Raw genomic sequence first — 25,768 nt, 5'->3', positions numbered from 1 at the left:
ATGGAATACGTTTGCAATACATATATATATATATAGATAGATATAGAAATGATGTACGACATTATTTTAGGTTGCTCTGGACACGTGTGGATAGTCTTAATATGATTCTGATTCAGAGGATACTGCTGGTGAATTCGGTTGAGCAGGTGGATTTGAGCGACGGGTAGGCTCGTCTGACCCGCTCGATAACCACCCACCGTCCGAGGAATCCTCGTGGTGACGTGGGGACCGCGGTGGTTGTATGAGTGAAAGGTTGGAAGGAGAAAGTGGAGGGATAGTGGGCTCTGAAGGAGAAGAAATTAGAGGCGGTGCACTGGCTGGGCGGGGAGCCACCTGATGTTGTGTTAAACAACGAAGACGCAAAGGTGGCATTGACCTGACAATGTGGGTGAGGACCACACGCCCATTAAGGTACGGAGTACCACAGTCAGGACAATATATGTATGGGATATCTCCCGGCACCGAGGATAAGGCCCGAAAACGGTCAGCGCAGCCCCTATGAATGGTTGCATAGCAACAGGGGAGCGGTAAAATGTTAAAAGTTGGGCCTGCTACGAAAGGAATAGACTTTCTGCAGAAAACGCAAGAGGATTGAGGCGACCATCTTTGGTACCAACGGCGAGTGTTGTCAACCAGATGGCCGATAAAAGTGTGGTTTAGCGGGAAGGTGGTATCGATATGACGGATGAAATGGCAGGTAGGGAATATCGATTTCCCGTTCTAGAAAATCCAAAAGAACCAGTAATGAATATTCACCACATAGATTTTGGTAGTTGGGTCTATTGCCCATACCCACTAAATCTGGTATTTGGTATTTACATACATGAACCCATTTATTTTGGGCAATGTCAATACGCGACGTATGAACGAATACGACTCCCCATGGCAGTCGAAGTTCTGTATGAACAGAAGCAACTTGGTGTTGGATGCTGACAAGCGCCAGAAAGAAAGTCAACCATGAATCATAAACAGAAATGTAAAAGAAAATGATATATGTTATTAATAGTATTATTAGTAAATTCCATGGATTGGAAAAATAGTCACAGTGAAAATACGTTCACCTTATATCTGCTGCCAGGAATAGTAAATCTAATGTTACAGTATTTAAAATGTTAATAATCGTCACACAGAAGTAACAGTAGTGTCCCACCAAGATGCATGCGAACAAACAACATTTTGTTTCATGCAAATATTTCTTCATCACAGAATATATGTATGTAAGCATAATAGAATCATTGAACACAGACTTTTCTTGACTTCTCTCGAGTCGTGTAACTGTAATTCTGTGTTCATCACCGTCTTTCATTGAGCGACATAGTATTTCATCGTATTTCATTGAATATCAACGCATTCCACTGTATTTCACTGCACATCAACGTACTGCACCGTTTTTCATTGAAAACATCGATTTCACTGTAGTTCGCACGGAATATCATCGGATTTGTCAGTATACTGAATCGTCGCGCAACGCACTATCGTCAGAGCTCTGTATAGCGTAGTTCATTTCTTTTTGCACCTGTATACGCACATAGCGAATTGCTTTGTAATAGTCCGCGAATATGTACAACGTCTCTTCTGGACAACGCGATTTATAATCGTTCACGGACAAATAGTAGGACTATATGTAACTTGACCTACACGTTTGTGGTCAGTAACTCGGGAATGTATTCATCAAGTAGTAGTATGCGACGTGACCCAAACCTTAACAACGTTTGGTCATTAATCATAATCCGTGTACAGGAATATATTTTTCATCATCAACCAACATGTGACTGTATGTAGTCCAAGTACTCTGAATGTGCACAACAAGACATTTGACAAGACAATACATACATCAATATATGGAAACATTTCTGTTGTCTTGTTACCTTGGGACAATGACATATGTAACATTATAATGAATGAATGATCTATAGCATGTATCGATATGAGCTGTGCTCCATGTATATAGCATCAACTAGGTATTTTCCTGCAATAAAACACATGCAAAAATCAATATTAGAGGGGCCCTCTCCAACTTGATATTGCTGTGGCAAACTGAAAAAGGAACAAAATATATTAATAAATCAAACAAACTGTAGGCGCTGCGAAACTGTATTGCACACGCTAATGCTTGCGCTTCTTCTTTTTCCGCAATGATTTATGAATCATGTAGTCGCGAATTAAGCTTTGTGGGATATTGGATTCAGGTTCCCATGTTGCTTCTTGCACCGAGAAATTTTCCCAGTGGATTTTGTAGTATTTCTCACCATTAACCAGTTTGTGAGCCAAGATTCGTTTAACAATGAAGACATCATCATCGTGTAAATCAAAAGTAGAATCTTGTGTCTGTTTTGCTGACTGTTGCTGTGACGCGGTGTTCGTCACGTCTGTGTCCGACTCAGACGCATCAAGCTGAGACTGATTAAGGGGCATGTCAGTTTGCGTACGAGGAATGACGTTAGTTAATCTCTCCTTAGGATTGACAAATTTTCTCAAGCGGTTCGCGTGGACAGGCACTTTAAGTAATCTATGGTCATCACAACGACGCAGTTTGTACGTAAAGTGGGGCAATTCATCAGCAATGTAAAAAGGTCCATGAAAAATCTGTCCTAACTTTCGACATTTACCCACAACACGCGCGGTTGAGTGGAGCCACACTTTGTCTCCCAGCTGAAAAATAGGGTTTGAAGTATTCCTGTCATAATAACACTTAGCTTTCTCATGTGCTTGTTGTAAATTGGTGCGTGCCAATTGTCTAGTAACTTCCACATGATGTAAAATAGCATCAAGTCTTTGTTTAATTGTTTGTGGAAGAGGTTCACTTGCCTGTAATTCAACATCAATGGGCACTGAACATTCTTGACCAAACAGGAGGAAATATGGGGAAAATCCAGTACTCTGTGTTGCTGGGCTAGTGTTATACGCAAACATAACACTAGGGAGGAGATCATCCCAATTGTCTTGATTATCATTGATAAACATACGGAGCGTTTGCATAATGAATGAGTTCAGTCTCTCACAAGCTCCATTAGTCTGCTGATGGTAACTACTAGTTTTCAAAGCTTCGATCCCTAATATTGAACACACTGCAGTAAACAGCTTACTGGTGAAGGAAGTACCATTATCAGTTAATAGCACTCTTGGGATTCCATAAACACAAATATACTTGGAGTAGAATGTCTGAGCCACCTCTGCCGCTTCCAGTGTTGAAAGAGGGATGGCTACACTCCATCGCGAAAATGCACAAGTCAACAAAAAGATGTACCGGTGTGATGCTTTCGTAGTCGATAATGGTCCCAAGAAATCAGCTTGTACCCGATCAAATAATTTACCTGGGACAGGTAGGGGTTGTAATGGAGCAGGTTTCTTGTGAAAATCACGTTTATTGACTTGACAGGCCGTACATGACATAATGTATTGCTTTATGTCATCCAACATGTGGGACCAGTAGTATTTCTGTCTAATAGCATTGAATGTCCTATCAATACCAACATGTCCTGCTAACAAACTATCATGATATGATTGGAGAACACTGTTTATCAAAGATTTAGGAATCACTAACTGACGAATAATTCTGTCTTTTCTATGGCCGGGTCCAGGCGGCGCATACAAATGATATAGTATATCATCATCAATGACATAATCCTGACTTTGTAACAACAGTGCACGAGTAGTCTTGTCATCCTTGGTAAATGCATGAGACCTAATGCAGTCAATCAATGGTTTGAGCTCAGGGTCATCATATTGTCTTTGTGCTATTGAATAATCTCCCTGAAACTCTGGAATTACACTAAGAGGATTATTGCTAATGTCTTTGTCATACAAGTCTGATGAATCCTCATGTGTAGTGATAACTGAATGATCGCTATCGCTGTCCGGCGAGGGAGAGGCAGCGTTGCCTACACGATTCACGTCGGTGGCAAATAGATAGGGAATATCAGAAAGTGGGTCATCTGAGTCAGGTGGGCATTCTGGATGCGGCAAACGGGATAAAAAATCCGCATTACCTAACTTCTTGCCTGGTCGATACTGAACGGTGAAAGTGAAATCACTCAACAAAAGTGACCAACGGCTCAACCTAGCTGAGCGGTCCTTATTGTCGTTCAAATATTGTAAAGCCCTGTGATCTGTCACAACCGTAAATGGAGCGTGTGTCAGATATACCTGGAAATGTTTAATTCCCGACACGACTGCCAAACATTCTTTTTCTGTTATTCCATAGTTTTTCTCCGCTTTAGATAAAGCACGACCACTGTAAGCAATGACTACATCCTTGCCATTTCCATCTTTCTGACCTAATAAATAGCCTAAAGCCTCATCACTAGCATCAGTATACAGAATGAATGGTTTGTCAAAATCCGGAAACGCTAGGATTGGTGGTTTGAGTAAAGCCGACTTAAGGGTTTGAAAGGCGTTTTCCTGGGCGTCGGTCCATACAAATGGTTTCTCCTTTTGTAACAGGATGTGCAGAGGAGCAGCTATTTTTGAAAAGCCCTGAATAAAACGGCGATAAAATCCTACTATACCGAGGAAACTTTTGACTTCCTTGGGTGTTTTGGGGGTCTTGAAATTTGCTATCACGCTAGTTTTCTCTGGGTCAACTTGTACGCCATTTTGTGAAAAAATATGGCCTAAATATGCAACAGATGATTTCGCAAACTGGCACTTGGATGGCTTCGCTTTTAAATTTGCTTTGCGCAAGCACAAGAAAACCTCCTCTAGATCTTTCAAATGGGTGTCAAAATCTCGGGAAAAGCACAATACATCATCCAAATAACACATTGTTTTACGCCAATTGAGATTGCGGAAAACGTCATTGATCAATCTTTGAAAAGTGGCTGGTGCAGAGGCCAGGCCAAAGGCCATACGATTGAAATGGTAGGTGCCACTAGCTGTAACAAAGGCACTTTTAGGCTTACTGTCCTCATTTAAAGCTATCTGCCAATACCCTGATGCCAAATCAATAGTTGTGTAAAACTGGGCATGGGATGTACCTAGGACATCAAGAACATATTCTAGTCTGGGCATTGGAAACACTACTGGCCGACAGAGTGAATTTACAACTCTGTAGTCTACCGCTAGTCGCCAAGATGGAGGGGAACCTTTGGGCTGTTTTTTAGGTACCATAACAACAGGAGAGGCCCAGGGGCTAGTATGGTCTGGTTCACAAATGCCTAAGTCTACTAATTCCTGAACCTGACGATCTATCTCTGCACGCATTGCAGGATTAGTACGGTAAAACCGTTGTCTCACCGGTGGGGCATTTGCTGTATCAATGTTATGTTGTACAGAATCATTCAAACCTATCTCCGAGAGATTAATAGCAAAGCAATCCCGATACTTGGCTAACAGTTGACCAAGCCTAACCTGTTGTTCCTGGGACAGAGGGGATGCCGAAAAATCAATATTCAAATCACGTAACCTTGCATCAATTTCAGATTGCGAAAGGGGCGGTTCCTCCTTGTGTGAGGCAGATGACTGCATAGGCGCAATTTCCTCTGACGGGACAATGGTAAAATGAGCTACTTCATGACCTTTGGGGATCTCTACAGCATAAGCATTAGTATTGATTATTTGGTACACAGATTTTCCAGGAGTTGCGGAAACAACGCAACGAGCTCCTAAGACCTGATGTGTTTCTGCTAAGAGAGGGTTAGGTTCACATATGCCTACATGATCAGACGGGAATCCACTCACATAAACTGGAAAAATAATTTCAGATTGAGGGGGAATGGTGACAGCCGTCAATGAACGAACCGGTATCTGTTCAGATTCTTTGGGATGGTCCAGAATAGGAAGGGGCTCACTATTATGTGACCAAACCGGAACTACTGTTAACCCATTTTGAAGGGTCAATGTGAAAGATTGATAATTCAGAATTGCAGCTTGTTGGGTCAAAAAGTCTAAACCTAAGAACATAGGCGACGCTAACGTTGTAACAACCTGAAAACAGTGTTCTGTTTGAAAACTACCAATTGTGATGGGAAGTAGAACTTGTCCTATGACCGGGACTACAGTAGAACCTATTCCTTGAAGTGATATAACATCTGACTGTTGAACAGAAATTTTGTTTGTTAAACCTGACGCATTGAATGCATCTAAGGTTATGACACTAATAGCAGCACCAGAATCCACTATAGAAGAAATCAGTTGGTCTCCTAATATAACATGTATCCTATGCCTGTTATCAACCTTTGATGTTACTTGGAAAAAAGGAGATGGGCGTTCATTGAAAGATGGGGCAGAAGGATGTGGCGACTTCAATTTCGAAGTTGAGAAACTTTGCCTTTCCGAACGGGGAAACTGCCTACGTGATCGAGACTGTAATTGCTATTGACGTTGGATAGTGTTTGATCGACTCCTAGCCCTGCATACCTGATGAAAATGTCCCACTTTCTGACAAAAATGACATTTCGCATTTCGCGCCGGACACTTATCAGCATGAGAAAAAACATACTCACCTCCGCATCGATAGCATTGCTGGTTCCGGGCCATGTTGCGTCCCTGTCTGAAGTTGTTTCTTTGGGGAAGGGGCTGTTGTCTCCGTTGATAGTATGGCTCTGGAGATGACTGTTGCCAAAACTGAGGGTGTGGTGGCTGGGGCGGTCCTAATGGATACCTGTTGGGTGGGCTGGCAGATTTGGAGCGCCTGTCCTGTTGGTACTGAAAAGTATTGACCCGTGGCGACGGGGTCAATTTCGCCGATAGAGCAGCAATCTGTTCTCTCAGAGTATCGATTGCCGTGCTCACTCCCTGGTCCTGTTTTACCTGAGGTAATATCGATCGAGCAAGCCGCGCAAATGAAACAGCGTCATTGAGAGTTTTAGGCTGTTTCATTAGCACGTGTTGCCGTGTACTATCATCCAGTCCCCTAACAAATGCGTCCAGTATGTCCGTTTCTGTCTTACCTAACAGACTAGCTGTCTCTGTTAATTCTGCCAAATACACATCTATGGTTTCAGTTGGTAATAATTTACGTGATCCAAACTTTTCGAGCAGAGACCATCGATCGGTTGGGTGGACATATTTGTCCTTAAACAACTTTTGGACGTCGTCAAACAGAATGAATTCATTGTCTGATGTCTGCAGCACGTCTTTATACCACAAGTATGCCGAATCCTTTGAAAAGAGTGGGAAAACCTGTATTTTCTGAGCGTGATTCCATTGTTTGAAATTAGCAAAATGGAGAAAACGATCAAGCCATTCCTCAGCATGAGAACTATCTTTACCTGTAAAATGTTCTGGCATTAAAGTGGAATCGCCCATCGTGAATTCAGAATTGGAACTTACAAGTATATCTACATCTGCCAAATGTGTAGAGGAACTTGAAGATTCTAAATCCTCCTGAGAAAGGGATGAGAGGGAGTCCTGAGAAAGAGAATGAGGAAAGTTTCGAAGAACAGGTGGAACTGAGCCCGAAGCGTCAGATGGAGGCAAATTCTGGGGATCCTGGGGGGTGGAAGATCGTAACGGTGGCTGTATTAAACCTAGGCGGGCCGGATTAGTAAAGATATTGGAAGTGATGGGATGAAAGATCGTACTGTCATAGGACGTTGATAAGTCAGAATCATTTGGTTGAGACATTACAAGTCAAGAGGGGTGGAAAAATACTGCAGATACCATATTCAAACGGCGAAAAAAAAAATTTACAGCCGTCAAACGTCAGTACGAGCGAATGAAAAGGTATGAACGGTCTTGTGTAAACAAATGCAGGAGAACGTCTTAAACATTTTGTTCAAGACAAAACCCGCAATCTCCACCATGTCGTAACTGGAATTTGGGTGTTAGTAAACCCTCTTACCAGTTACCCGTTACGACGACCGTTCTGCCTTATTGGGGGTGCTGCCAGCTCTGGTGGCCTACTCGCTTGGTCTGTCCGGGGCTACATCTAGGAATAACTGGTCTGACGACCGGGATTCCTAACTAGCGCATATCATTCGTGTACTGGCACTGAGGCATACAATGAATAACTCAACACAAGTTTCTATACTCACATCGGTTTACTCGATCCCTCTCTTCATAACCGTTGATCTTGGCCTGGACAGGGTAGGGCAAGCTCTCGGGATGTGAACGTTCTGCCGTCTCTTCAACCCGCACCGCACCTCGCACCTTTTTAGTGCTGCGGTATCTTTTTAAGGTGTTCGAGCCTGCTCCACCCTTGTCACATGACCATCTACCATCTCTCTGATTCGTTAGAAGTTACATCATTCCCTGGTCTCATGTCGTACCTCGTGATTGGAAATCTCCCTTAATTCTAATCAGTGACTCAGATTTAATTGCTACTTGACGAATCTGTTCTGTTCAGTTGTTCGACATTTATTTCCCTTTTCCATCCCTTAATATATTACCCAATAGTAATAGCATTGGTGTTATGCCGAACTAACCGCAAATCTCAGTGATAGATGTATAAATCGTTTCTTGTATACGATTGCAATTTTCACCTTATAACAATAGCATTCACCATAAACATATGCAACAGCTAGTCAGTTGTTCACCTGAAACAAATATCTCAACAAGTACAAGACAAAATAGGGAATTGCATCGGTCATCATGTTTTGTCAGGGAAATTGAAATTTCCTCCAAGTGTCTAGCATAGTGCCTATTGAAAAGCTTTAATGATGCCTCGAATTTTGAAAATCTTCTGAGCAAGAAGCATGTGTGTCGCAACCACGTTACGCACGCCTGCAGACATGTTTGTGCTCAGGCCACGCCTTCTTCTGACATACCCGGTCACAGTAGTACACTAGGTGACATCCCGTGCATTTCTTGCACTCCGCGGATGTCCTGCCACAACTGCCACATGAATGGGTGGACGGGCTTGAACCCTGGGGTGTCAGATCCTGGTGCCCGGAGGAGACATCTTTTCCAAGAAAGGTCTCGACTGTCGACATAATGTTTCCTGAAACATCTGAAAAATAGAAATAAACATTCAATCAAAGCTGTATTTAGATAAATATTTATGGATAAAGTTATGATAGGGTACAAACGTATGTGGTATTTAATATTATCATTCTTGTAATAGCTTACATCTTCGTTCATAAGAATGCATTATATATAGGCTGAGCATTTTCAGACTATGCGAGTCATTTGACATACATAGTTTCTTAAAGTTTCGTAAACATTTACTGATCTAAAACATTACACACGAACACTACAGTCGGGTTATAACAAACTGTAACATACAGTATGTGTCTGTGATATGAGTATAACAAAATTTACATTAGTTAAATGGCGTTTCTAAAACAATAAAACAACAGTTTGGTAGGCTTACTCCTGATATCCTCATCGGTAATCCCCGACAGATGCATATTGTACGTCTGATAATCCATGTACGGGTACCTTGCTCTCAAGTATGTTCTCATCACCCATCGCCTGTCCGGTTCTTGACAGTAGTCTTGGGCTCTCCGATAAGAGTTCAGTTCCAGAATTTGCATTAACATTGAAAACCCCTGTTCGAAAATTTGCTGCATTAGGAATACATACTGTATCTGGCGATGGTCAATATCCTGCATTTGGAATAGTCACTTGGGTCGTTAAATACAATATTTATTCCTAATACAGGACATTTACTGTTCAAAAACATTCGAACATGCGATTAAATGTACCACAAACATATTATAAATGTTACAATTTCATTGCATTGAATTTAGTAGATGATCGTAGTTACCGGAGCCAGATATATGGAAGACTCTGAATCCATTTCCATTCTCCCCCAGAGCCCTAGAAGGAAGGGCGACATTTCATCTTGGCTGATTTTGCCTTTGGTTAGAAGTTGCGACATTGTGTCTACATCTATGAAAGTCAAAAACAGCGTTGGTTTATTCTCATATATCTTCAGACCCTCCAGATAAAATCTGTTGTCGACTCTGCCAGACGGATCTGCTTGACTTGGAACTCTGATAGACACGACTGTTGGTACCTGTTGTCAAAAGACAACTGTATATTAAGTGCGGCGGAATCCAAGTGTGTCAACACAAACAAAATATATACAGTAACAGAAAAAGTAACTGTGCATAACATTGCGTAGGATATGGATGAAACGTGATATAAATAACCCTAAATAAACATGTACAAAAGCACTTTCAACGAACTTTGATGACTTGTCATCTATAAGTCACATATATAGTGTGCACAATAACCAAGTTCACACACCCGATACTGATAATCGGAAAACGGTTGGTAATTCTAGCCTCGGAAACTTGTGAAAAACACGTTAATTTCGATCTAAACTGCGTACGTCACGCCACTGCTTACAGAAAATCATCGTCTCTGTGCCGTCGGTATGCTAGAGACGGGAATGACCCAAAATCGGAACAAGATCCCATCTTTGTGGAGACGTTTTCAACATACTGGGGACACGAGAGATTTGCTTCAGACAACCATATTCACCTGACCCATCTAAAGAATGGATGTCAGACTGCCAGGTTGACTGCTAGGGCTGTTCATTCAATCAGTTCTACGACTGTGAGATGATGACAAAACTTAGTTTGATGACTAAAGAGTTTAATTATCCCCCGTCGCGCATTTAGCGCGAAGCAGGCTTCGTCCGTCCGTTCATCATTATGTACAAACAAATATACATATGGAAATTAATTAAGCAACACCAAATTCAAAGACACATAAAAACTTAACAAAGTTTAACGAAGTAATTTTGATGATTGATTATTCAATTTTGATGTATTGACATACAGCATGAGCTTTTCATGGGTTGATATGACGCGCGTGAAGCTTGCACAGCGCACGTGCATTGCTTTAACCTCAACTTTCGAAAAATGCACTTTTTCCCTGGGGTGTTTACAAGCGCAGGTTGTCGATTGCATTCGGTTTTTCATTCATTTCAATGTCATGGCACGTAGGAAATTATCAGAGGCCACTCGTTGGCAAATAATCGGCATGAGGAATGCTGGTATGTCTCTAAGACAAATCGGGACTCAAATCGGACGACATCATTCCATAATTTCAAAACTTTTGAAAAAATACCGGGCCACTAATGAAGTTAAAGACCTGCCTAGACCAGGAAGACCCAGGAAGACCACAGTCCGGGAGGACAGAGCTTTACTGAGACTTGTACGGCGCAGGTCCTTCGACTCGAGCTCTCGGTTGAGACAGGAGTGGCTTCCAGGGAGACCCATCTCGAACAGGACTGTTCGGAATCGTCTGAAAGCTGCAGGATACCGGGCAAGGAGGCCAATCAAGCGACCCAGACTGTCTCCAGCCCATAAGGCAGCCCGACTGGCCTGGTGTAATGACCGTTTGCACTGGAACATTGCCTCTTGGAGGAAGGTCCATTTCTCAGATGAGAGCCGGTTCTTGCTGCACATGGTGGACGGTCGTACTCGGGTCTGGAGGCAGAGGAACACAGCAATGGCTCCACGGAACATCCAGGAGACTGTGGCCTTTGGGGGAGGTTCCGTTATGGTATGGGGGTGCATTTCCATGAACTGCAAGTTGGATATCATTACCATCCGTGGCAACCTTAACGGTGTTCGTTACCAACAGGAGGTTCTTGACAGGGCTGTGGTACCTCATTTTGAGAACCATCCTCTGGCAACGAGACCCATATTTATGGACGACAATGCTAGACCTCACAGGGCGCATGCTGTAAATGTAAATGTAAATGCAATTGACAGAATTCCATGGCCTGCCATGAGCCCTGACCTCAACCCCATTGAACATTTGTGGGACTTTATTGGCCGTCGTGTGAGGCAGAGAGACCCACCAGTCCATAATCTCAACGAATTGACGGCTGCCCTGCATGAGGAGTGGAACAAGATCCCCCAGAATCAGATCCGGAGACTCATCCAAGGAATGAGGAGGCGTCTGGAATCGGTGGTGCGTGCGCAGGGAGGACACACTAGATATTGATGAAAGTCGGTGTGCAGACTCTCAGATGACTGTTCTTTCTTTCCATGTGACATTTGTGTTAATACACCTGACAACAACGTCTGTGGATGAATAGTAAATTGTGTCCATTTTTTCATGAATTTAAGACAGTTTTAAGAATTTGGATTTCGTTGCAATAAAGCAAAGTCTTGATACTTTTTCCCTTTAAGTTGTTTGTCAGAGATCGTCTGTTGAATAAAAAAGTGTCAAACTATATCAACCCGGCATATTTTGATTGTCAGAACACTTCAAAGTTGCTCCAATAGAAAAAATTGGGGTGTTGCTTGATTAATTTCCAGGTGTATATTTTAAGAACCTTTAACTAGATTCGTTTCATATTTGCTACCTAGACTTTATCACAGTATAGCAAAAGTCCCAGTCAGGTTTTCTGACCTTGACCTTCATTTCAAGGTCACAGGGGGGACGTTTTATCCTTGTAATCAAGATATCTCAGGAACCGTTTACTGCATTTTCTCCATATTTAACACCATGTTTTATCTTAGAAAGGCGCTGGGCCCAGTTGATGGTGACCTTCACTTAATTTTCGAGGTCATGGCGACATTTCGAAGATTTCAGTATGTTAAGCTGCATGTTAAGCTTGTCACCGAGATATGTCAAGAACTGTTCTCTGGATTTCCTTCATATTCAACACCAAGTTTTATCTAGGGAAGGCGTAGGGCCTTGTTGATTTTGCGGCAGAGGAACAGTTCACTTGATTTACTTCATACACTTTTACGATTTCCCTTGAATATTTTTCAATAGGCAATTTCTTTATTACTATTTTGTATGTTTCTTGTATATGTGATCTTTAAATTACGACCTTTACTTTCTTTCTTTTCTAACTTTGATTTGATAATTTGGGGCGAGGGATTATGTCACCTTAGTGACAAAGCTTGTTTCAAACTTCACCTTTGAGGAAGAACAGTGTAGCCCTCTTTCATATAATGGTGAAAAAGGCATGTCCGTTTGTACCTCAAACGCTTTGAAATGTTGACAACTGCAGTAATGGTCGGATAAAGCCAAAATCTATAATTGAAATGTTTACGTCACACTCTTGTCATACTGTCACTGGTTTCTGTTAGGACTAGTTCAGTTTTTAAAGGGAAAGCGTTACCGGATTTCACATTTTACATCTCTCTTTGTACATTTCATTCCTGAGATTCAGAATGCAGAACAGCGATGTAGGGGTGAGCTTCTTGTGCAGGATTCAGACGATTTCATTTTCTTCCAGCGGGGCTTTGTGTTCTTCTGGGGTCAGTTAGTGAGACCTTTCTTGAGTTCCTTGTATGTTGATGTGTCACTGAGGATTTTACTTGTAATATCGTTGAAGTTTACTGTTGCTCGGCCTTTGCTGGGGCTATGGTTATGGACTGACACAGAACATTCTAAAAGCCAGTGGCAGACAAACTCTCACAACTAAAGAAGACCCTTCAGGCACAACCTACAACTTGACGTGTGGTGCGTTGTTCAGAAAACCTCAAGACCGTACCCCTTCCTGTAATGGTCAATCAAATCTCCTTGAAGAAGAAAGACTCCAAATCCACCATCTCCGCCATCCTTTGGAACAGTATTAATGTACTTACCAGTAATCACTACAAGATCAGAAAACTACTAGCAGCCATTCACATCAGGGGACTGCAACCGGTCATGAACAGAGACCAAGGGTATTACATCCCCACTGCCTACAACCAACCCATCGCCAAGCAATATTAATTGATATTGTTCTCCTCTCTGTCTTATCGCTGGCTTCCTCCCAATAATCCCACCGATAGATTATTCTTTGGGTGTACCAATTGTCTTCTTGTGTAGACCTCCTCCAACTTTGTATATCGCCCTCATTAAATGCGCAAACACCAATCACTTACGGTTCAAACTTAGCTATGTGTATATAACCTTGCATTCAGTATTGTATATCATTTGCTTAGTGTTAGTAGGTACACCAAACCATCGCTCATGTTATATTTAAGTTGCATATCTATAGAAATCTCCTCGTTGACAATCTGGCAGGACGTCTAGCACGTATACCATGTGCTCACAGACAGCTGAAAAGTGGTCGTTGGCGATATCCTATTAACACTAGGAACTGTTCGGGTGTGAGTGTGAATTTAATATTCCAGCTATATGGCGACAGTCTGTATATAATCGAGTCTGGAGCAAACAATCCGGTGATCAACAGTATGAGCAAGGATCTGTGCGTAGCGTTGTGTAGCGAGGAGGAATGCCATTTCGGGAACGGCCTGTAATGTCGACGTTTTGTTGAAACGTTTCCACAAGCGGCATATGGATCTCTTGTGCACGTTAGACTGCTGTGCAACATTGTGTTTGGGTATTCCGGTTTTAAGCATTCCAATGGCTAGTTATTTTTCATTTTCAGTTAGCCGAGGCATAGAGAAACACAAGCAGACTCTTCCAAAATTGTATTTTTCGGACCCTCCGACAGCTAAACAATGATTACCGTGACAATGATTCGAGGTTTAAAAACGCACTTTTTAAAGGGCATGTTTTTGTCTGTTTGTGACTTTTTGAAAGCACGAGAACGCATGCAAAACACATGGCCCACATGGCCCATTTGGGTATGGATTAAGTGCGTTATGAAGAATATTAAATGCGTTACAAGGAAATTCTCATGTATATGAACAAATGAGTTGATTACACTTTTGTCCTTGGGTATATATTTTAACCCGCATCGCAGCTGCAAAGGATTTAACATCTCTACAACGAAATGAACATTCATGTTATGATCGCTTCTGTAACTATTTGTATTAAGTGGGGATTTAATGAAGATTTATCAGCCATTCATTTCTTGAATGTATACTCACGCCAAATGAAAATGGAGCAGTTTTCATCAGGTATAACACTATGGACTGAAACTGTTGCAATGGTGTGGCAGTCTGCAAATCCGGGGTATGCTTAAGATGCATGCATTGAACATAAGACCTAATTAAGGTCTCTCCAAACTTTGACTGTGGAAAGTCTGGAAGATTCGCAATAAAACCTGGACCAAGTTTCTTCCAGGGTAAAAGTCGCTCTCCGTGAGTGAAATTTGGATCTTTTTTGAAGTGAGCTTCAATAGTTCCTCTCTTCCTGGATAGTTTGATGTTGCTGGCCTTGATGTTGATACCGCATGCAAACTGAAGTGTCTTACTAAATCCGGTACACCTGATGATGTGAAACACAAGTTTTCAGTTTCTCAGACACTCTTTGGCTACATATTGAAATTAGCTTATTTGACTGAATTTTCAATGCAGACATACACGTCTCATCACCCGTTGCAGAAAGAACGCGCCAACAACATTTAACGGCTAACGGTGCAAGTCGATACATCTGGTGATGTCACTGACAATTGTCAGATATACCAAATGAAAGCAACTGGTCTTACCCATTACCACTGCTCTTCAGCACCACAATGTGTGGATCTTCCCTCTCCATGTCAGCTGTGAAGATTCCACCTTTCAGGAATTCTGGATCAGTTTCAATTCTCATCCGGTAATGATCAATCTCCTCGCTTACAGTCTTCACCTGTGCGTTGAAAGCAGAAACGTAAATCATAATGGCAGTTTCCATGGCAACAGTGTGTGGTAAATTTGAATGACCCCAATTGAAAGAAAAGCAACAAAAGTCTTTCCTCATCCATAACAAATGTCTGCAAAAGGCAGAGTCAATTGTATAATCGGTTTAAAATGACAAGTATTCTCATACACATCGGTTTCTTAAACACACATCAACTATACCTTATTCAGAGACAGAGGCTTTCGATACCTCAGTTATATCAAAACACACACACACACACACACACACACACACACACACACACACACACACACACACCACACACACACACACACACACACACACACACTATCTTAATATACAATGGAAACAACAGCTGGAAACATAATGATAAAGTCTGACTTACAAAGGTATTTCCTGAAGAATTGTCTAAATCTGCAGGTGCCTCAACTGAAAATACCATTTTCATGAAAGAATAAGTAGTATTGTAACCAAATGGGCACACATCCCAGCTCGACGTGTGGTTTCCAGTTGAAAGTTGACACACATAGCTACTTCACAAAGTTGCAATGGCTGTTTTGGCCACTGTATTGGCTTAAATCCTATTCCAATCCATTGACGTGTGATTGGGCAAAACACTCACGAGTCAGTACTATTTGCTAAGTACTTGCTGATGAGTGTCAGTAGACGGTGTGAATATATGTAATTACAGTGCAATAAGCACCATTGTCAAAAGTCAAAGTAAAACAAGTTACAAAGGATGAACATGAAATATTGGAACAACACTGCTTAAATTGAATTTAGTGGTGAGAACGTGTGTCATGTATATACTTCGGTTATAACGAACTAACATTAGTCGTCCCAAGTTTGTTACAGTGGAAATTTCCTGGATGTCTCGTCGGTTACACACTCTTTATAAACTGTACAACATGATATCCAGCTATGGATATGTTACAGTAACAATACACACCGGTAGTGACCTTGCTGATTCTGTGCATCAACCTTTCCTTTGAGATACTGTCCAGTTTAGTTGTGCAGTAACCACCGGTATCACTGACGCCCAGCTCCTCAGTTCTATTTTTGAGCTTGGCAAGACATTTCGACAGGGCATCCTCTCCTGTGGCATGAACATAAAGTGAGGTATTAGTCTTTGACAAATCTGTAAAATAATTGATCGCAATCTGTTACATCGGTAATACACCACACATATGGATCCCGTTAATTGTCTCTTACGATAATCATTGGTTGCGTAGGACACATTCTGACCGGGATGTTTACGACAAGGTTGATGTTAGATTTACAGAGACTGATTTGGTGGTCAGACTAAAATAGTGAAGGGAAAATGTATCAGGAGATCGCATTGACAATTAATTAGTAAAGAGCAGAGATCATATGACATTTGCCGTTTCCCACAAGTTATGGCCATGTCAAAAGCACACTTATTTCCATGCTGCTAGGCATGCAGATGTCTGAGCAGATGTGAAATATGTAAAAGTGTACTATGGATTACTTTTGACAGTTAGAGAACGAATGCACTCACATTTTGTACTCCTTCAACCATTACATATGAAAGTGAGCGAGTTTAGTTTTACACCGCACTCAACAATATACATATGAAAGACTTGTGGTTAGTCTTAAGCAGAACATCAAAGTTATTCTTCATAGACACATGATTAATTAATACCGAGCGATTTAAAGTTGCCAAAAAGTCGTCTGCTTCGCTCTCGCCCGCCCGAAGAAAACACATACAGGTTACTTAACTCTGTCGCTAGAGCACTGTAGTAATGTCATGTGAGGAAGAATTATCATTTAGCTGTATATTTGCTGATTTCTCTAGATTTTGTATTCTTCGACTGACGGGTGTTCGCGACAGGGCGCTGCCATTTTTTAAAAAAACGTGGCGTCACGTTTGAGAATCAGTAAGATTATGGTTTCTTTTCATCAAGTTAAAAGACCAAAACTACCTCCTACCTGTAGCTAAATATGTTTTTGAATAATGACCAAACAGATTTTGCATGACACTGCTTGTAACAGAACGATAAATAACCATTATGATCATACGCGATTTTGATAGAATCTTCTATGACGTTGTATCTTGAAAAATAAGCAAATCAGGTGAGAAAACACAGTGGCTGTAGATTGTGAAAAGATGAAACTTTGATTTTTCAAAACAATTGTCACGATTGCATGTTTATAAACAAGATAATCTACCCCAGGAAACATACATGAATACTACAGCAAGCGACATAGGTATTCCTCATATTACGTATGGAGGTGCGCCCCTCTGATTGGTTGAAATGTCGTTCGAGGGACAGAATTATTGTTCACTGTTGTCCAAAATGTCGATTTAAGGCAATTAATAGACGAAATGAGTTTTAATGACGGGGTGCCATTTGTAACGATGTCAATAAATGATTAATGAATTCCAAAACTGGTGTAGTTATTTATATACGCTATTAAGTAATTATAGCAATATTACGTTGTTATATCTTTGGGATAGGTCTTTGCTGAAGATCTTTAAGTAAATTTTGAGTGTCTCTTCATGCTTTCAATATCAATTACCTATGTGGAAGCAACATGAACAAGTTGCATTGAATCACTCTGCAGTGTGATCTTAAAGTTAAGATGAAAATGTCAATAAGTATTCATTGGAAATTTCATGTAATATGTCTATTAAGCACGACCAATAAGGATATTACACAAGCAATGGCCATGATATGGCCACCTATACAACCTAATTAAAGAAGTTCTTCATCCATTAAGTATATGCCCTTATCTGACCCTCCAAAGTCTAATAAATGACACTGAAAGTGGTTCAGCACTGATTATTTTTCTTAGAAAAGCATTTCTGCTGAAATGTAAAGGGAAGTAAACAGTATTCCTGTACATCTACCTATGACCACCAATATAGTTTTGCTTCAGTTAAATGTCTCCCATTATGATTTGACAATACAGGTTTACCCAGAAACTTGACAATACAGGTTGCACAGAAACTTGACAATACAGGTTGCACAGAAACTTGACAATACAGGTTTACCCAGAAACGTGACAATACAGGTTGCACAGAAACTTGACAATACAGGTTGCACAGAAACTTGACAATACAGGTTTACCCAGAAACTTGACAATACAGGTTGCACAGAAACTTGACAATACAGGTTGCACAGAAACTTGACAATACAGGTTTACCCAGAAACTTGACAATACAGGTTGCACAGAAACTTGACAATACAGGTTGCACAGAAACTTGACAATACAGGTTTACCCAGAAACTTGACAATACAGGTTGCAGTGACAATACAGGTTGCACAGAAACTTGACAGTACAGGTTTACCCAGAAACTTGACAATACAGGTTGCACAGAAACTTGACAATACAGGTTGCACAGAAACTTGACAATACAGGTTGCACAGAAACTTGACAATACAGGTTGCACAGAAACTTGACAATACAGGTTGCACAGAAACTTGACAATACAGGTTTACCCAGAAACTTGACAATACAGGTTGCACAGAAACCTGACAATACAGGTTGCACAGAAACTTGACAATACAGGTTTACCCAGAAACTTGACAATACAGGTTGCACAGAAACTTGACAATACAGGTTGCACAGAAACTTGACAATACAGGTTTACCCAGAAACTTGACAATACAGGTTGCTCAGAAATCAAACATAGATGCTCCCACTGTAATGCAAAAAGAACACTTCTCAGTTATTGCAGTTGTTGAAAAGGTTTACGTTGATTTTGTGAGCTTCATGGGAGACACGTTGTGATTACTTCCATCTATTTAAAACCGGAAACATTTTAACCATGCAAATAAGAAACATCTTCTCACCATCTGCAGACAATGTCAATATGTCCTGTCCCCTAGCTGCCTTCCATCTTAAGGTTAACTTTGATACTCCAACAAATGACCCATCTTCAATGATATTCCTGAAATAAATAATTACAAAATGCCACACAATCATAAGATCTTTAATCGCTGTATGAAAATATGTCATTCAATAAATAGTAACTAGTAAATAGCCCTTCATTCATCGTAAAACAAAAATCCCAACCACTAAAAACTGTGTGATGGAAGATGATTGGCAAAATTAATGATCAACGGTGACTTATCGACCTTCTTGAAAACCGTCAAAGTATATAATTACAGCATATGTTTGGAGATGCTAAATTGTGCACACGCATTCCACGCAGTGTGCTTAGGAGTGGGGATAAAAGAATTCGTGGTGCTTTCATAAGTTGTCTGCCTTTGAAAACATACTATTCAAATTGAAAGCTCAAATTCCCCTACTTTTGAAAGAGTGTACAGGCGTTTACTTACTCGTCACCAAGAGTGAGCTCTTCAGCAAGATGGAGACCAAACAAGGTTGGATACATCAACTGAGGAACGTCCAAACACTGGCGCAGAAACGATTCCAACGTGAAAGCTGTGCCTTTGTTCCAGTGAAAGGTCTCTGTCCTCAGAACCCCATTTGACCTAAACAAAAGAGGCTTTGACCTATACAAATACTTACTCGTTTCGACACGAAGAACAACAGTTACATTTTGCATGCATCACACGTTATACAACAGGAACACAAAATCCCCTCAAGTTGCTTACTGTTGTAGTCTCTCTTGGCAACGGACCAGTAAGGGAATCAGGCCAACTCTATCAGCAATGTTTGATGTGTCGATGAAGTCAAATAGGAGATTGTTTGGGAGGTCTGTTTCACAAACCTCTATTGCATCCCCCAACCAAAGACTGAACTGAAATTAAGACTTGTACTATGACATATGAAGACTCGTTCGTACAATAAGATAAAGTGATCTTAATGTTTAATTTTGAAAAATCGGTGCTTTCATGTTGAAACAAAGTAGTGTACTATTAAGCCAATTCGTGAGCAGTCAATCAAAGTACGTGTTCTTTAGTTTGCATGCTTATGGGTTTTCTTAATGGAATGGAAGCATATTGATTCAACCATGCATTATACGAAACTCAGTAAATACTTCCGTCTTCCGGTTTTCTCGCAGTATTACACCTACCCTGGTAGTACATCCAGACTTTATTGTAGCTTGGTAGCTTTTCACCCATTTCCTCAATATTTCAAGAAATAAAGAGCACATTGTGGTATCCCCACCATTGTATCTTGAAAAAAAGGTTCATATTCATAGAAAGACAAGTAAGTATACAGCCGTCAATATATTTACAAAACAAAACATTCACATGAGCATCAATTAAGCACCATTATAATTAAAGATATAATAATACATTTTAACATTGTGTTCCAACAGCATACTCCAGCATACTGAATGCACGTGCTTCACACATTACCTCTAAGGTTATGGGACACTAGCTGCATTCGGGTATACATTTCGTAATTCACACCATAACCGCATTATGTGCACTACAGTTTCCTTGACTGAGTAAAAGAAGAGAGTTCTAACATGTTACGTTTACTGACATGATAACGATGGCAAGCACGTGGCAACAGGTAAAGTAAACGATCGCCCTAATCCGTATCTAATCATCGACACAATTCGATAATGAATTATTACTATCAGAACGAGGCTGAAGACTGCTGGACTGAAAGAATGTCGTCCGATCAGACATCCTTTCCTTCCTGAACCTTGATGAACCGAAGCCCGGTATTGTGCAAGGAAGCGTTATGCAGCTGAACCCTTTAGTGGGGTTGACTTAGTGATGGTAATGGGCTGCGTTTCATAAGACATGGATCTTATTACATCTTGTTCACTCCATAAGCAATAGTGCAAGATGTCGATCATGAGAACTGCATATGAGGAGCAGTTGTTATTTACACAGTTGGTGGCTACACCAGGCTCAGATGTGGTTCATACACACAAAACAATCATAATTTGAGAACTGTTTGACAATCAGATTGGTGACTATATATTCTGGCATTTGAATTTTTATACATTCCTCAAACACTACAAATACCAAGTTTCAATTTCAGTTGTATTTTTAACAGTTACCATTTTAATACGCATAATTTGGTTTTCAAAGCATACAGTGTTTTCGTAAGCCTCATATAAAAAGTGGGTTGTACCTGACTAATGCTTAACTGTAAATTCACGTATACTACCTGTCCAGCTGTAGTTCCACGTCATAGCACATAAAAGGACAGCTGTTGTCTTCTACTTTCCAGTTATCAGATCCTGGTCTGAAAAATGTTACGTTGCCATGGAATATATCCAGTATGTTTTTAGAGGTCATTGCTTTTGAATTAGCCCTCGAAACGCCACTTGTGATGTATTCACGAACTTCTTGTTGGTATCTGAAAACAGTTGTGAAAAATGTGTAATTACAGTTTATGCGGGCATTCTTTTTCGACTAAATCTACTGCAGGCAAATTTCTTCTGAGAACAGACTTCTCGTTGATAAGGGTAATACCGCCTAATGTGAAACGCAGCTACCCTTTTCTACGTAACATCATACGACATGGGGATCCTCAAATATGGCGTCACCAGCTCCTGCTCGATCATCTTAAGAAGTGGGGAAATTCATGGTCTTAAATGTTTATTACTCGACACGAAAGGACATGGGGATGGTGAGCTAAGATCTTAATACAGAAGTACCCTAATCATTGACATCATCCTTTTCTTAGCCCTTTTTGCAAGAGTGATGGTGACTGATGATTTTGTTTCCTTTATTACCTGTCTTTCAAACGTTCTGTAGTATCCAGTCGGTTGCTTTGGGCGACGATCCTGGAGGAAACTCTCTGCACTGACCTTTCAGGAAAGAGACCACCGTACATTGCTGTAAGATGGTTGGTCCGTTTGTTGATTAACTGTCGACCTGATATTTCAAATTCCAACCAAGACTGGAGAGCTTGTTTGATTTTCAGTTCTGTCTTTCCATTTCCAAAATATATTCCATTCGTACCTGATTTTAGATTTAATAATTCTTCCATCACCTCTTTCAGCTTCTTTACATGTGCATTTGACAGTAACACGTCGTACCAAACTGCCCATAGAGTATTCAGCTCGTCAGTATTTGAGGGATTAATGGTTCTAGCAAGGAAGAGTAAGATCAAATCCCGCGCCAAGATGCCATCTTCGATGTCATTGATGTGAAAGTTTATCGTCTGGTTCTTTGCCTTTGTAGTGCCATCTTCGTGTAGTACGTGTATGGTGTGGAGGACGTGTCGTATGTCACCACACCCGAGCAGCAAAATGTTACACTCCTCGGCCACCTGGCATCCATGGGTGACATCCACAGATCTCGTGTTTCCAATCGGATAATACATGTCATCGTCAAGATATCTGACGACACCTGAAGTTCAGATCAGAAAACAGGCAATTACGGTAACGGTAAAGCATTTGACTTAGATGAGAAAACTGCTCAATGAATTCTGCAGCACGTTTCTCCAAATTTATTTACTGTGCACACAAAGTGCTGGCAATTTTTGTATTTGTCACTTGATTCTGGTACGAGGCCTTGGTCCAAATTCATCACGGCCTGGACGCTGCGATTGATCGATGATGACTTGTGGAAGAGTGGACTTGGTACATTTGGACCAAGCTTGAGTAATTAGATGAAGTGGCCACTTTGTACCATGCTCCTGCATTCTAACTTCGAAATCTGCGCGGGATTTTGAAAATTTACAATCATTCTGTTTAACGCGAGTGAGATAATACTATGGACGACATTAAACTGTCACAAAAATTTGACGAGATTAAAGTGCTAAACTCTGGGATGACACACTCGTTGATATCGTACTTTCACAAGCTGCCGTACAATGGAAACTATCTCTACTGCGTGTTAGAGGAACTGACAGTTATCAGCATTGAAGTCGGGCGAAATACTGTGAAAAATTTAGTACTTCGTGGCTGATTCAAAGGTCTGAAGATGCATTTGTCACCACGTTTCTGACAAAGTTGTCATTGAATTAGAAGAGTAAAACAAATGTTGGTTGTCTTTTTAGAAGGTTTACATGCAAGAAGACAGTTATGTTTGTTATGTGTTTCTACGTGGCTACAATTGAAAAAAGCCCATCAGAGAGTTGCTGTCGAGGGTAGCCCCAAAGCATGCTGTATTACAACGCGTCTGAGATTAAAGGAATCGCAGTCAGAGATTGGTACAATGTATAGTTAACTCTGCTGACGATGTGGCTCTCTGGTCTCTGACATTCAGAAACCAGTGATAGAAAAGAAGGCAGTTGTACTAAATAGTGTCAGGCACTGATTCTGCTTCTAACTAGTACTGTTCCCGAAACAGAGGATATGATAACTGACACTGGGACACGTACATACCCAATACATGCTATGGAAAGTCAGAATATAGGTATAAAGGTCTTTCATTCTTTATATACATCTTGACATTCTTTGTACTAAATTTACCTTGCCTGTATAACCGCGTCAGTAAATGAGTTGTCCGATATAGATCCATATGGTGTTATTGCTGTACATGGTGTTGTTGCTGTACATGGTGTTACTGGTGTACATGGTGTTATTGCTGTACATGGTGTTATTGCTGTGCATTGTCTTATGGCTGTACGCTGTGTTATTGTTGTACACGGTGTTAATGTAAATGATGTTATTGCTGAACACGATGTTAATGTACATGGTGTTATTGTTGTAGATGGTGTTATTGTATACGGTGTTATTGTTGTACATGGTGTTATTGTCGTACACGGTGTTAATGTACATGGTGTTATTGCCATGCATGGTGTTTGTGCTGTACATGGTGTTATTGCTGTACATGGTGTTTCTGTTGTACATGGTGTTATTGCTGTATGTGGTGTTATTGCAGTACGTGGTGTTATTGATGTACATGGTGTTATTGCTGCACAAGGGGTTTTTGCTGCACATGGTGTTATTGCTGTACATGGTGTTATTGCTGTGTATGGTGTTATAACTGTGTATGGTGTTATTGCTGTATATGGTGTTATTGCTGTACATCTTGTTTCTGCTGTACATGGTGTTTCTGCTTAACATTGTATTATTGCTGTATATGGTGTTACTGATGTAGATGGTGCTATTGTTGTATATGATGTTATTGCTGTACATGGTGTTTATGCTGTATACGGTGTTTATGCTGTACATGGTGTTATTGCTGTACATGGTGTTATTGCTGTACATGGTGTTTCTGCTGTACATGGTGTTATTGCTGTATATGGTGTTATTGCTGTACATGGTGTTTCTGCTGTACATGGTGTTATTGCGGTGTATGGTATTTCTGCTGTACATGGTGTTATTGCTGTACATGGTGTTTCTGCTGTATATGCTGTTATTGCTGTATATGGTGTTTTTGCTGTACATGGTGTTTCTGCTGTACATGGTGTTATTGCTGTACATGGTGTTTCTGCTGTATATGGTGTTAATGCTGTGTATGGTGTTATTGCTGTACATGGTGTTATTGCTGTATATGGTGTTATTGCTGTATATGCCGTTATTGCTGTACATTGTGTTTCTGCTGTATATGGTGTTATTGCTGTACATTGTGCTATTGCTGTATATGGTGTTTCTGCTGTATATGGTGTTTCTGCTGCACATGGTGTCTCTGCTTTACATTGTATTATTGCTGTATATGGTGTTACTGATGTACATGGTGCTATTGCTGTACATGGTGTTATTGCTACAGATGGTGTTATTGCTGTAGATGGTGTTTCTGCTGTACATGGTGTTTCTGCTGTATATGGGGTTATTGCTGTAGATGGTGTTTCTGCTGTACATGGTGTTTCTGCCCTATATGGTGTTATTGCTGTATATGGTGTTTCTGCTGTACGTGGTATTTCTGCTGTACATTGTATTTCTGCTGTACATGGTGTTATTGCTGTATATCGTGATATTGATGCACATGATGTTAAAACAAATATAACCATTCACAATAGTCACATATACAAGCATGAACTGACTCGTCAGCACAAATGGTCGCGGTGACCCAAGTGAAACCAGCAGAACCAGCCGCCCCTGGCTACTTAGAGAAGAAATATTGTTAGCCTGCACCTTTTGACGTTTAACGTGTTTTTCGTCTACAAGGCAGATACAAAACGTTGATGTATGTGTTCACAGAAAGAGAGATCTTACCACGTTGGGCCATCTTGTAGGTTGAGGTAGCTTTCAACGCAGCGCACAACACGTCATTCGCGGAAACGTATCGCTTTTCTAGGAACTGTGGATACGCATTAATATCGCTGTGGTGTAAACAAGGGAGGCAACCCACGTCTTAACGACAGAGCTGTCTTCCCACCATTCATGTCCTCGTTTTAACCTGATCAATAAAGCATTTGTTGTCAGTACTGACTTACATTTTGTTCGACGTGTGTCATGCTTATGGGTAAAAAGGAAAACAATTTCAATTATAAAATCGAGTGTGACGCGACGCACAATTCAGCAGCATTGGCTTAATGCTGGACAACCCGCTGCTGCAGCTGTGAGTTGTAGGCT

General features: G+C 40.8%; 2 protein-coding genes across 6 annotated transcripts in view; both read right to left on the bottom strand.

Annotated features, from left to right (window-relative positions):
• Positions 1-25,489, bottom strand: part of LOC137297803 (uncharacterized) — a 30,530-nt gene extending 5,041 nt beyond the window's left edge. The window contains exons 1-14 of one of the 5 annotated variants that reach the window (XM_067829752.1): positions 25,409-25,461; positions 22,034-22,652; positions 21,463-21,654; positions 20,405-20,507; positions 19,983-20,128; positions 19,704-19,859; positions 19,215-19,312; positions 16,346-16,492; positions 15,782-15,825; positions 15,245-15,384; positions 14,685-15,024; positions 9,650-9,901; positions 9,254-9,431; positions 8,709-8,890 (exon numbers count right to left, since the gene is read on the bottom strand). In XM_067829752.1, the coding sequence (XP_067685853.1) occupies positions 8,709-8,890; positions 9,254-9,431; positions 9,650-9,901; positions 14,685-15,024; positions 15,245-15,384; positions 15,782-15,825; positions 16,346-16,492; positions 19,215-19,312; positions 19,704-19,859; positions 19,983-20,128; positions 20,405-20,507; positions 21,463-21,654; positions 22,034-22,652; positions 25,409-25,421 (2,610 nt within the window). In that variant the 5' untranslated portion in view covers positions 25,422-25,461. Of the gene's footprint in view, positions 1-7,963; positions 8,891-9,253; positions 9,432-9,649; positions 9,902-14,684; positions 15,025-15,244; positions 15,385-15,781; positions 15,826-16,345; positions 16,493-19,214; positions 19,313-19,703; positions 19,860-19,982; positions 20,129-20,404; positions 20,508-21,462; positions 21,655-22,033; positions 22,653-25,408 lie in introns of those variants that run through there. The other 4 variants (XM_067829754.1, XM_067829750.1, XM_067829751.1 and 1 more) reach the window with 4 other exon arrangements.
• On the bottom strand, positions 6,224-7,659 carry LOC137297805 (uncharacterized). Its single transcript, XM_067829759.1, has one exon. The coding sequence runs from the start codon at positions 7,564-7,566 to the stop codon at positions 6,313-6,315; it is 1,254 nt and encodes a 417-aa protein (XP_067685860.1). The 5' UTR covers positions 7,567-7,659; the 3' UTR covers positions 6,224-6,312.
• Positions 25,490-25,768: the final 279 nt, after the last annotated feature.

Source organism: Haliotis asinina, chromosome 10 (genome assembly GCF_037392515.1).
Source record: "Haliotis asinina isolate JCU_RB_2024 chromosome 10, JCU_Hal_asi_v2, whole genome shotgun sequence".
NCBI lineage: Eukaryota > Metazoa > Mollusca > Gastropoda > Lepetellida > Haliotidae > Haliotis > Haliotis asinina.
The sequence above is the reverse complement of the archived record's forward strand: the minus strand, read 5'-3'. Positions and strand labels throughout refer to the sequence as shown.